This window comes from Macaca nemestrina, chromosome 17, assembly GCF_043159975.1.
Source record: "Macaca nemestrina isolate mMacNem1 chromosome 17, mMacNem.hap1, whole genome shotgun sequence".
NCBI classification, from domain to species: Eukaryota; Metazoa; Chordata; class Mammalia; order Primates; family Cercopithecidae; genus Macaca; species Macaca nemestrina.
In genome coordinates, this window is record NC_092141.1 from 44,199,212 (window position 1) to 44,213,129 (window position 13,918).

At 39.2% G+C, this 13,918-nt stretch overlaps 1 protein-coding gene across 5 annotated transcripts in view; it reads left to right on the forward strand.

Annotated features, from left to right (window-relative positions):
- The window catches only part of LOC105485130 (adaptor related protein complex 2 subunit beta 1), a 136,878-nt gene that overhangs the window by 68,355 nt on the left and 54,605 nt on the right, over positions 1 to 13,918 (forward strand). For all 5 annotated transcript variants that reach the window (XM_011747329.3, XM_011747337.3, XM_011747331.3 and 2 more), the window contains exon 14: positions 688 to 880. In XM_011747329.3, the coding sequence (XP_011745631.1) occupies positions 688 to 880 (193 nt within the window). The remainder of the gene's footprint in view (positions 1 to 687; positions 881 to 13,918) is intronic.

Here is a 13,918-nt window from a genome sequence, read left to right on the forward strand (position 1 = left end):
TATAAAAAATCAGCTCTCTAGACTAGTTTTCAAAGTTTTATTTTCCTTGTTCTCTCTTCCCCCAAATTTTACCAATCCCAAACTCTGCTCCTGCCAATATAATTTTTTTACCACCCCTGAAGTCAAATTGTTCATTTCTGTGCCTTTGTACAAACCTTCTCTTCCTCTTTGGAGGTTTCTCTCTGGTAGTTCCTCATAAAACCATTCCGAGAAGCTTTTTTTGTTGTGTTACTCGTATCCTATCAATTATACAGACACACAATACATGTTTCTGCTGTTACGCAGTAAACTTGCTTTTTAGTCATTTTGTAAATGCTGATTTTTTTTGTTGGTGTGTAAGCCATTGAGGGCAGGAACCATATATTTTACAGTTTATACAGAGAACCATAGAATTCTCTTTACAGTGTTCCCTCATAGATGTTTAATTAAAATTGACCAATTATATTATATAACTGACAAGGTTTACATCATATAATTTATTTTCATTTTAGCAACTGTATTTGATAAAAATAAGAATTGCTATTATCTCTTCATGAGCATAAGCAAATGGTTATAAAATCAGAGGGTTTTTTTCCCCCTTGTATTTGATAGTTATATATAGCTATATGTTTAACTACTGTTGCCATATTATGTCCTAGGTGAGACTGACTTTTCTCTTTTGTCCATTTTATGTGTATGTGATTTTAGCACTGATGCAGGTGACAGCCCTGTTGGCACTACCACTGCAACGAATCTGGAACAGCCTCAGGTTATCCCCTCTCAAGGTGATCTTCTAGGGGATCTTTTAAACCTTGACCTCGGTCCCCCAGTCAATGTGCCACAGGTGTCCTCCATGCAGATGGGAGCGGTGGATCTCCTAGGAGGAGGACTAGATAGTCTGGTAAGCATCTTTCTTCCCTTGTTCTTTTGGTTATTTTTAGTTCTTGATATGCTAGAGAGTTTTAAATTATTCAGCTTTTTAGAACTAGACCTTTCCTTGATGAGCAGTAATGTCCTTTGATAAAGGACAGGATTCTTTGTCTTTAGTAAGGCAAAATTATAATTAATACTGTTCATCGTCAGTAATGGGGTATGTCTGCAGGTGTACGGGATTATTTCATTGTCCTGCCTCTAAATAGAACTTTTGACATTTAACCATCCTATTGTTCAGCAATTTTAACGTTTAGTATCTTTTCCAGAGTTTATTATTGTTCCTAGCTCTTAACTCTGGATAGCCCACATCAATTCTCCTTTTGACCTGAACGACATTAAAGTGACATTAAAGTCACACAAATCATCCTATTTTGACGCTTTCAAACCTTTGCCTTTTTTATATTTTATTTACTTATGCCCTAATTCTGAAAGGTTTTGAGGCAGCCTTTTTTTTTTTTTTTTTTTTTTAAAGTAAAATGTACCTTTATTACAGTTGGAAAGGGCTGCTTGATTGGTTCTTTTTTTCCCTTCTTCCCCACCTACTCCATTCTGTCATACTTCCAATTTAATTAGCTTCCAGGATTCTAATACTAAAAGGCTCCAAAATCCAGAATATCTGTGAACATTTGCCACCAGTGGGAACCAAAGTTATTTTTTGTTTCTGTACAAGATAAATGAATTTTAAGGGTGACCTTCAATCTATGAAGAGAAGGCCAGAAAAATAACAAGTCTATCACATGACTGCCTTAAACTGTGATGGAATTAGAGAGGCTTTTCTAGCAGACCCTTGCAAAAGAGATTTTTGTCAACCCAATGACTATAAAGATGCCCAACAACGATTTGTTTTCCAATATCATTGGAGGGCTGACATCTTAGATATGAAAATATATGTTCCCAGAGATGACAGATACAAAACAACTGCACTCTATGCTGCATATACTGGCATCTTCTCTTCTACTTTATGAGCAATTTTGTATCTGGGGTTTATACCAGCCAGTAGAGGTTCATTTACTTTTTGGCTGGCAGAGAGTCCAAGGAAATAGGGTTATAGTCATATCTCTGTGGGTTGTGCATTTCATTAATGGAAAATCACTGCTTCTAGAATTTATACATTGACCAAGCTGTGAACTCCAGCGTGTATTGACACAATGAGCACTTCTATTGTCTTTCTTGGGCATATAAGCAAATACTTTTTATATTCATATCTTTAATGATTGAAACTGACTGATTATATAAACAGAATAGCTTCCTCATATGATGATTCTACTTACATTGCTGTCTAGCCTCCTTATAGACTCAGGAGAGTGACAAATATTTAAATATTCATGGAAGCTCCTAAGAATCCCTTATAAAATTAAAATAGCTCTTCCTTTCTGTTCACATATCAACCACAAGTTAAATTTTGCATCCTCCTCAAGTTTATTACATGCCCTGGTGGGGAAGCTTACTACATGGTGGACTCATTGAACCTAAGAATGAGAAACAAACTAAGTTCAAGGAATAGAGGGGAGAAAGAGGCCCTGCCTTTAATGTTGCCAGACCAGAATCCTACTTGACCCACTATAAGCATAGAAAAAAAGAAACATGTTATTTTCATTTGACTTTGTATTAGCTCATGCCAACTCCAAAACCAATGGGTTTTGTCATCATATTTTACATAGCTGCCCAGTCATCTGCATTAGAGTTCCTGCAAGTATTGTATCAAAGGGAAAAGCTGTTAGAACCTGCTTGTAGTAGCCAAAGTTACACACAGGCCTATTTCTTTTTTTTTATATAAGGGATATTCTTTCAGGGATAGGAAAGTTGTTGTTTTTCTAATCGGATTTCTAAATATGCAACTTTTGTTACATAGGCCCAGTTATGTTTTTATGTAACTCTAAATTTTAGCTTTTCCTGACTTTGGGATTTAAAATGGTATCCTTGGTGTTACAGCCCAGAAATTGTTTACAGTGCAGTTTTCTTCAGCTTATTCTGAGATTGAAAGATATCCCAGAAATCAAGATGAGAAGAAATTAAAGCCCTTATTTTTGCTTTGGATCCGTATGTGGTTAAATATATATTTACTCAGAGAATCAAGGTTCCTTTTTCGAGAACATCACAAGGAAGACCTAAATTTGGCTGTGTGGAAGATGAGTTTCTAAGGCAGCAGTAGACTTTTAAAATGCTTTTATTGTTCTTATGCAAATTATCTAAAGAGAAGATTAATCCTCAAAGCCATTTTTTGAATGCATCCTTGCCTTACAGAGTACTTCTCAAAATAAATTATATACCTGTGAATCTCCTAAAGATTTTGTACCAGAGAGGGTTTGTTTTGTTTTGTTTAGTTTGTGGAAATGGGTTCTCACTATGTTGCGTAGGCTCATCTTGAACTCCTGGGCTCAAGCAATCCCCCTGCCTTGGCCTCCCAAAGTGCTGGGATTACAGGTGTGAGCCAGCACACTGAGCCTAAGAGAGATGATTTAGTTGGTCTAGAGTGAGACCTAGAGTCTGCATTTCTAACAAGGTGACGCTGAAGCTGCTGGTCCATGGGCCACATTTTGCACATTAAGGACATAGAATATCTGGTGACTACTGTGAACCACTTCAGTTTATAGTGTTTGAACTATAGCTACCTAGATGCTCAGATATCAGATGCCCCTTTTTCTCTCTCTCTTTTTATTTGCTTTTTTTTTTTTTTTTTTTTTTTTTTTTTTTGGAGATGGAGTTTTGCTCTTGTTGCCCAGGCTGGAGTGCAGTGGTGTGATCTTGGCTCACCGCAACCTCGCCTCCCAGGTTCAAGCGATTCTCCTGCCTCAGCCTCCCAAGTAGCTGGGATTACAGGTGCCCGCCACCATGCCCAGCTAAGTTTTTGCATTTTTAGTAGAGATGGAGTTTTACCATGTTGACCAGGCTGGTCTTGAACTCCTGAACTCAGGTGATCCACCTGCCTCAGCCTCCCAGGTTGCTGGGATTACAAGCGTGAGCCACCACGCCTGGCGCTTTTTCTCTTCAGTAGTAAACAGACTTCTGGAAAGAGGGCTCCTCCTCTCCCTTAAATTAATTCAGAGGGCAAGAAACTTATTATTTCGTTAAAGCTCTTTCTTTTGCCTTCTAGGGAGACTAGTGTGGCTAGGAGTGGTAGAATTCAACCCAAACTCCTATTTAAACTATGGCCATGTTTAGAATTGTGTGGTGGTTTGGGAAGCAGCATTTAGGTTAGCTCAGTGATCTTTTCAGGAAGGCTAGCAACCAAGCCACTAGACAGTTGGTACTACTTTTATCATGGGTTTCTAACAGAACCTCACCCATAGAGGTCAGTGGTGTACTGCTAACAAAGTATTGCCTGGTTCCTAATAACTGTATGATTCTCAACTCTATCTGCAGAATTGGTATCACACAATTACCAGTTTAAAAAAAATTCTCTCTAGCCATTGAAACTACAAAGAAAAAAAAAAAATACTATCAATACTTGAGTCCAGGAGTAATTAAACACCACCTCTGGGAGGCAGGACCTAGACATTGCTATTTTTCAAAAGTTACCTGGGTTATTTTAATCTTGCAGCCAGGGTTGAGAACATTAAACCAAATGAAATTCCAAATGGAATTAGGTAGAGGTGTTAAAAACTGATATCTAAGCCAAGACAGTGACCTCCACAAAAGAATCGTATTCTCGAGATCCTCTTTGGCAGTTCCTACAAAAACAGATATCTCTGACTTTACCTTTGTTCTTTTCCCTCTGAATATTTTTCTGTTATGATTTTCTGTGAGGTTATCCATCGGGTCAGAAGTTGACTGGAAGTTGAATTTGACCAATTTAGATATGGTCGCTCAGTCCCAGGGTCCTTTTTATCCTTGCTTACTTGCCATAATTGGAGACCGAAAATCGAGGGCATTTTATATTTTGGATTGTCTAACCATTTTCTGTTCTTCTATCTTAAAACTTGATATTCATGAGAAGATATTTTTATTCTTCCTTTTTCATAGCCTGGTGATCTTCCCTTAGATCTTGTTCTGTTTCATCTTCTTTTACTGTCGCACTCATGAAATTTGGCCAGGGTTAAGATTTAGTGAGTTGTAACCTTTTCCTATTAGGTTGGAGCAAATGTAATTGTGATTTTTGCCATTAAAAGTAATTACTTTTGCTCTAACCTAATAGAACTGTCCTAGTCAGGAAATACTTATCAATCTATTATTTATTTGTTATTATTACTAGTCAGAAATGCTTTGCCACAACATTCCTGAAAGCTATGGCCTTCTTCCATCAATAATAGGGACTCTCAACATTTGTGATTCTTTAAAGAGGAGTTAGGGTGGGGCCATTGCTGTGATGTAAAGAAAGTAAACATACTGTAGCTCCCCAGGTGATTGGTTCTTGTATGCTTTTTTAAAGAAAGCAGTCGTCTTTGAATGGAATGCCTCTTCATCTCAAGACTTGGATAAAAATGGATTTCTACCTATTCTTTTTAGTCTCCTTACTAGAACATCCTTATTTTTTGCTTGCATTTCAGCATATTCTCTTTTGCTTGTACTCTACAGATAGTTTCTTCCATCTGTCAGTACAAACTGAACTATTGCTTTGATGTGGAGTAAATTCAAGTAATGTAATTTATGTAGTTGACCTGCTCTACATGTAGAGCATGACAGTTTACTAGTTAGGTATAGGCTTGCAAAGTAGTTATTTAGGCTTTTTTGTTTCTTTTGGAAGCCATATATGTGGAGTTTTTCGGTTTGTTTGTTTGTTTTATGACTCTGGTACTTAATCTAAGAAACTGCTCGTTCTGAGTAGTGTGATTTTTCTCAACGTGCAGATCCTTCTGATTTGGTGTAGTGTGGGAGGTGACCTGATGCCCGTGTGTATAACTCTTGCATATGTGTTATGTGCTCATGAGTCTGACATCTGCGAGGATCACTGAAGTAATAATTGAATCTCGGTTATTTTATTGCCTTTACTTCCAGTCTGTCAGCAGAGGCCTTGGCTAAATTACAGCCTTTTGTTCATCCCAGGTGCTGTGCTTTATTCTTTTACATAAACAGTGCTATTGTGTATCAAAAATGGAAAGGAAGAATTATCCAAAGTGCCCTTTCTCTGTGCTGATGAAGGATTTCATCCTGGAGAAATATGCTGTGTGCCCAGCTTGAGTGGTATGGAATAGAGGAGAAACTGCCTTTTCCTGACCCCCAGTCCATGTTTTTCCCACTGTTTCTTTCAGGTTTTTACCTTTCAGATATCTAAAGTCATAAGCTATTTATTAATAGTTTTGAGATTTTTTAGCCCACAGGAAATCCATCATCTGTACTAGTTTTACATCTTTATTTTTCTTCCTTCGGGGTAGCTTTGCAATGATTTAAAAACTTAGTTTTTAGAGTTTGTGTTATGTGGAAAGATCTTTGTAAGTTGTTGCCCATTAAATTTCTCAGTGAGGCTTCCGTAACCACTATCTTTGTATCAGTGCATACGTTTAGTCAAGGCTGGCCTCAGGCAGTTTTGAGAATAAGTACTAATTTCTGAGTGCTATTCCCTGTGCTAGAACTTTTATAATAATTTTTTTTTTTGAGATGGAGTCTTGCTCTCTCGCCCAGGCTGGAGTGCAGTGGCCGGATCTCAGCTCACTGCAAGCTCTGTCTCCCGAGTTTACGCCGTTCTCCTGCCTCAGCCTCCCGAGTAGCTGGGACTACAGGCGCCCACCACCTCGCCTGGCTAGTTTTTTTATTTTTATTTTTTTTAGTAGAGACGGGGTTTCACCGTGTTAGCCAGGATGGTCTCGATCTCCTGACCTCGTGATCCGCCCGTCTCGGCCTCCCAAAAAGCTAGGATTACAGGCTTGAGCCACCGCACCCGGCAGAACTTTTGTAATTTCTAATCCTCAGAACAACTCCGGAAGATAATTGGTATTGGGCCCCATTTTACAGAAGAGTGAAGGTCATACAGTAAGTTGCAGAGTTGGAATTTAAACCCAGGACTTCTTTAAAACTTCAAAATTTATACGCTTTATACTATCCTGTAATTTTCCAGTTAGTTTGTTATTGTCACCTTCTAGAATAGAATACAGTTTCACCTAACTGGTCTTTCTCAAACTGGGAAACGCAGTCTCTGGAGTACACAGCAGAGTGCAGGGTGCATTTGAAGCTGCAGAATAAATATGGCTCATTGCCTTGCAGCGTCAGGCTTACTTGATGGTAAATAATATAAACAGAATATACACTGGTATGTTACAACTTAGAATGTAAAATTGCATGACTTTAAGATAAAACATACAGCTTGCTTGCCCTTCGCCTCTTGATGGTGTACATCCCAGGTCCCTGAGTGTATGACTTTGGGCTAATGTATCACATGAAAGTTGGAGAAGGACTACAAAAGTGTGTTCATTCATGAAAAAAAGAGACTGAATAATAAGTTCGTGCACCTTTCTTGCAGCAAGAGGAACAGATGGTTCATCTTAGCCTTATTTATTTATTTAAAGGCAGGGTCACTGCAACCTTGAGCTCCTGGGCTCAAGTAGTCCTCACACCTCAGCCTCCCAAAGTGTTAGGATTTACAGGCGTGAGCCACTATGCCTGGCCATTTTATTTTCATTTAAGTAAAACCACAAAAATCTCCTTTTCCCATCTTTTCACTGGTGAGCTGTAATAAAGCAGTAGTACTTTCAGGGCAGTTAAATGATGTGCAGGCGTCGTTCTTCTGAAAATTTGCTCTCAAAACCACTCAAATAATACATTTCCACCCTAGAATGAGTTTTGGTCCGGCTGGGAGATGGTTTTTTTTTTTTTTTTTGAGACAAGGTCTCGCTTTGTCACCCAAGCTACAGTACAATGGTGTGGTCATAGCTCACTGCAGCCTCAAACTCCTGAGCTCAAGTGATCCTCCAGCCTCAGCCTCCCAAGTAGCTGGGACTACAGGCACAAGCTGCACACTTGACTAATGGGTGTTCATTTTTTTTCTCAGTTGGTTCTATTCATATCTGTTGGCAATGTTGATACAGATACTGTGCTCTAGGCCAGTTGGTAAACGATTTTGTCAGGCTTTTGTCCTTTTGGTGATAATTTTCCCTAATAAAATGATTCATTTCAAAATTGTCTCCCAGGAAATACTGCCAGTAGCTGTATATATATTACTGCCAGTAGCTGTAAATATATATTTACGAAACATTCATTCATTGAATAAATAAGTATTTGAGTGCCCAGTATTCAGGCTCTATTCTGTATACTAGGCATATAGAATGGTCCTTGCAACCTTCCGCAACAGTCCTTGCAAGCTTACATTTGGGTAGGGGAGACAAATGATAAAGTAGCAAATGCTGTGAAAGAAATTGAGAAAGAATAAAGAGGTTCTCTTGTTGATTTTTACTATATTCATCATTTGAGTTCTGTCTGACCTAAGAGACATATGGTGGCCATTCTAAGGACTTTTTGTCTTACATCAGGAGGTAATCTATTACATCCCTGTACTTTTCCGCTGATAGAAGCCTTTTCCCCCCTCAGGTTATGGAGTCTTCTGATGATTTTTATATGATCTCAATGCATTGATGCTATTCCTTATCAAGTCTTCTCTCAGCCATCAGTTTATTAGCTTTTGCGTGGTTACAGAGTCTTTCCACCAATTTGATTAGTTATATTTTATGATGCTTTTTTGCATAGTTTTGTTTTGTTTTTTTTTTTTGAGACAGGATCTCACTCTGTCACCCAGGCTAGAATGCAGTGGCACTACCATGACATACTGCAGCCTTGACCTCCCAGAACCCAGGTGATCCTCCCACCGCAGCCTCCAAACTAGCTGGGACTACAGGCGCACACCACTACACCCAGCTAATTTTTGTATTTTTTGTAGAGTCATGGTTTTGCCATGTTGTTCAGGCTGGTCTTGAGCTCCTGGGCTCAGGCAATCCACCTGCCTCAGCTTCCCTAAGGGCTGGGATTACAAGCGTGAGCCACTATTCCCAGCCTTGAATAGCTTTTTAAAGATCAAATTAAAATTTGCAGCCTAGTAGCTGAAAACCATACTTTAACCTACAAGAGACTGTGTGCCATCTAAAATTGAACTCTGATAGAAAGACACACACTGATGATTTTGACACCAATAGGATTTTGACAATAGTAAGTTTTATTGTTTGTGATGGGAGTCACTGTGTACTATTTTTGCACCATTCTGTTGACTCCTAAATAATAGAGCTATTGGTAAGCTATATGGCTTGGAGCATTCCTTGGATTCCCTTTAATTCAGTAAATTCTAGAAAACATTAAATAAAAGAGACACTAGCTCTAAACAGGAGCATAGAAATGTCTGAGCTTCAGATATACACCTGCAGTTAAGAGAATCTCTTCAGATACCTAGACAGCTCCACAGTTTTAGAAGCAAATAGATGTACTTTGGACTGGCCAGACATACGTCAAAGGGGCTAACCCAGATCAGTCATTGTAATAATTTGTGGGATTTTTTTTTTTCCAGTCCTCTCACTGGTTATCTCAGATGATATTCCTTTATAAAATTTAAAAATTCCTTTTCAAATTTTCTTTTCTTGGAGTCAGGCAGATTTGTTCCCTTATATAACGTCAAGCCTGTGTGCAGGCTCAGCTCTGGGACTTTTGGCTCTGCAGAGCTCATGTAACCATGCCGAAATCCCTTTAGCCCATAAGTTACAATAAGTCACCATAAAACCCGTTTTCTGTCTGGTTACTGAACATTATTGTGTAATGACACATTATTGTGTAGTTTAACATGAACCAGGTTCCACTCAGCATTACTTCAGATGTGGTAAAGTGACCACTCTTTGGTAGTAGACAAATGTTAGTATTATTCTCAGTGCCATTTAATGACTACAACAATTATGGGGGACTACTGTGATTGGAGACTGGGGGAACTACACCACTAGCAGAAAATTTGGATTTAGGTATCAATTACAGACTTTTTTCTTTTTTCTTTTGAGATGGAGTCTCGCTCTGTCGCCCAGGCTGGAGTGCAGTGGCACGATCTCAGCTCACTGCAAGCTCCACCTCCCAGGTTCACGCCATTCTCCTGCCTCAGCCTCCTGAGTAGCTGGGACTACAGGTGCCCGCCACCACGCCCGGCTAATTTTTTGTATTTTAGTAGAGACGGGGTTTCACTGTGTTAGCCAGGATGGTCTGGATCTCCTGACCTCGTGATCCGCCTGCCTCGGCCTCCCTAAGTGCTGGGATTACAGGCTTGAGCCACCGTGCCCAGCCCAGTTACTGTTAATACAGACTTTTAATACAGACTGTTCAATTTTCAGTATTTGAAATATTCTTTTCCTGAAGTTGGCATCTTTCCCCCCTTCTTTCTGTATCTGATTTAGTTGACCTATAATTGACATCATTTTCTTCATGGAGAAAATGGCAGCCTCAGTAAGGCAATCCTGGGAACAATAGTCAGTGGACACCTCCAAGAGACACTTAAAATACAGTATCTAGACATTTAAGATCAGGATCAAAGCCATACCCTGCACTCCTACTCCTTTTCCATCCTGTATTCTACTAGCTCACTGGATAACAGATATCACTCTGAGTTTTACAAGTTCTAGTTTGATTGATTTTGTACCCTACCTGATAAGTATGGGCTTACAGTATATCCAGACAGATGAACCTGCCTCCCAGTAATCTCAGGCTGGGTGCAATGATTCACACCTGGAATCCCGGCACTTTGTGAGGCTGAGGTGGGAGAATCACCTGAACCCAGGAGTTAGAGACCAGCCTGAACAACAAAGTGAATTTTTTTTTTTAAACAAATAGTGTCCTACTGAACTGAAATGGTTACTGTCTAGTTCAGGCTGATATACAACAGCTTTCTTGTGTAGTTGTTCACTTTCTAGCTTTCTTTTTTTCTTGATGAATATCTGCTTCCTCCTGTTTGTCACTTGTAGATAGGAGAGGTCACTCACTGGGTAATTCGCTTCCATTCCTGCTGACATCTCCCTGTTAGTCACTCACACCCATCATCATGCTGTCACCTTGCCATGGTTTCAGGGAGGAGGATAATCTCCGTTAGAATCTTTTTCAGTTAAGAGGAGAGTTGCTGAATAGTCTGGATAAGCTGTAGTCTTGCTAGTTAGAAAACATATACAGTATCGAAATTGTCCTTTCCCTTTGCTCTCTGAACATAGCACAAGTAGGTGAACCTATGTATCCCTGACTGTGTCTCTGATACCTTTTGGACCCTGTCTGTGTCAGATGAGAGTTCATGTTTCTAGCTGAGTTGTATCTGATATACTGAACATAAACAAAGGAATGGCAAGATTGCTTTTCAGTTCTTCATGATTTTGAATAAAATTGACAAGCAGCACTGGGGGACAGTACTTTCAGATCCTTTCCAGCTAAGATAATATTCATATATCATTCAAAGATAAAGAGAATGAAATATAAGAAAATAAGGGCTATGAATGTGCTTTCTTTCCTTTGGTCTAAACACTACCCATGAATCCCTTTTCTCAATGCCTTTTATTGAATTTAGCAAAACTGCTGTTTCCTTTCCAATGTGTTTTTCTTTCTTGCTGTTCTGTGCCAAGCAGGTCCATAAAGAATTCTGTCTCTTTCAATCTTGGATTATAAGCCTAGCCAGAAGAGGGGAGAATAAGTTGGGAGAGGGAGTAAGCCCATCAGAAAGTCGAAAACCACCTCAGAGTATCAGGACAAATGAAACATTTTTTGTAGAATCCTTTCCAGGGTTTTCTTCTCTGCTCAAATTTTTTTTTTTTAATTTTAATTTTAATTTTAATTTTTTTTTTTTGAGACGGAGTCTTGCTCTGTCGCCCAGGCTATAGTGCAATGGCGTGATCTTGGCTCACTGCAATCTCTGCCTCCCGGGTTTAAGCAATTCTTCTATCTCAGCCTCCTGAGTAGCTGGGACTACAGGTTCCCGTCACCAGGCCCAGCTAATTTTTGTATTTTTAATAGAGATGGGTTTCACCATATTGGTCAGGCTGGTCTTGAACTCCTGACCTCAGGTGATCAACCCGCCTTAGCCTCCCAAAGTGCTGGAATTACAGGCGTGAGCCACTGCGCCTGGCCTCTCTGCTGAAATCCTGACTTCCTTTTTAGTCACAAGTTCCAAAGTCATTTCTAAGCAGATGAAATCTTGTCTGATTCTAAATAACTAGTTCTCTAATGGCAGTGTTTTCAATGTTGGCTGTACATTAGAATCAACTGAGGAAGCTTTTCAAAATTCTGATGCCCAGGCTACACTTCAGAACAATTAAATTACCGTCTCCGGGGGCGAGTAGTTTTTAAAGCACTACTCTCTGCAACCCCCACACACAGATGGTTGATTCCATTGTGTATCCAAGGTTGAAACCACACTACTAAAACATAATTGATATAGTTATTAGTATTCTTAGAAAGCTTAGATATTAGTCTAAGAAACCTCCAGGTTTTTATGAGGGGGAAATTAAAAATTAAAGACCGCCTTTGCAAACTTATTTCGTATGAGTATTTTTTTTTAACACATACCAACCCTCTGTTCTAGTCTAATTGGCCTTTTCATTCTACATGCTTTCTCTGCCTTTGTTCATGCTATTTGAGAAATGATCTTCCCCCATTTTTGCTTTTTATAATTTCACACTACCACCTCTTTGAAGCTTCATTCTTTCAGCCAGAGGAAGGTTTTTCCCTTCAGAACTTCCCTTTTTTGCTTTAGTATATTCTGTATGGTTTTGCACTCATGTTTTATTTCTCTGGCTAGTTTGCAAAGCCTCATTCTTACCTATGTAGTCCCCTAATTGCCAGGCATCTTTGTATCCCTTGTAATGCCTTGCATCCAGTAAATGTTATGTAAATGTTTGTTTGAATAAAAGGAATTTCAGATGTCATGCTGCAGATGTGTGCTATTATAGAACTGGGGAGAAAACAGATGTGTAATATCTTTTCTATGCCCTTCACACTTTTCCAGTTACTCAAATTCTTGATTTGGAGATGACTTTTTTCTTTTTTTTTTTTGAGACGGAGTCTTGCTCTTGTCGCCCAGGCTGAAGTGCAATGGCATGATCTCAGCACACAACCTCCTCCTCCCAGGTTCAAGTGATGCTCCTGCCTCAGCCTCCCGAGTAGCTGGGATTACAGGCACCCGCCACCACACCCAGCTAATTTTTTGTATTTTTAGTAGACATGGGGGTTTCACCATGTTGGCCAGGCTGGTCTCCAACTCCTGACCTCATGATCCGCCCACCTCGGCCTCCCAAAGTGCTGGGATTACAGGCGTGAGCCACTGCGCCCAGTCAAGGATGACCTTTTTATTTGTTTAAGTATGTGATTTTCATCCCCTGTGCAACCATTAAGTAGTCTTCAGGAATCAGATTCTGGAAATGTTAGCTCTGGTTGGGAGTGCTTTATAGTTTACAACAGAGCATGCTTGCTAATGCCAGATATGAAGCACCCACCAGGGTTATTTTCTGTCATGGTTTAAACAAAACTTTGTTGTAGTCCTCACTATTTTTTAATATTTAAGATTAATTTTTAGATTTTTGAGAATGCCATTTTATATACTACTACTCTCTGTTCATTGAGAAGATAAATCCTCTTTTCCCAGTCTTAAAGATACAAAATAATTGTTACAACTCAATGATCTGCAAGTTCCTACCACTAAATGACTATAAAGGAGAGTGTGTTTAAAGCAGACAAAGCATTTGATGATTCAAGGAAGTGTTTTAGACGCACAGTGAGAACTAGGAAGAAACAACTGTGGAACTGTAGCAAAAGTAGATTTTGCTTTTGAAACAGCTCCATTAGTTGTGTTTATGTGTGTTTTACATTGCGTGTATGCCACCTGTTTTCAGCTTGAGTTCTTTAATGTTTTTGTCAAGGAAGACCGACTTCAGAGTGAATTATATCTTATCAGAATCCTGAGAAAAAAAGCAAGACTAAGACCATGTGGAGTTATTTTCTTGTCAGCTAGGTAATTCAGTTAGTCTCATTCTCTAATGCTTAACGTCCTTTTTAAATGATCTCTAAATAAATCACATTTCTCCTTAGTAGAACTGACTGTGAAAGAGATTTGAAGCACTGCATGCTTCCCCACTTCCTCTGT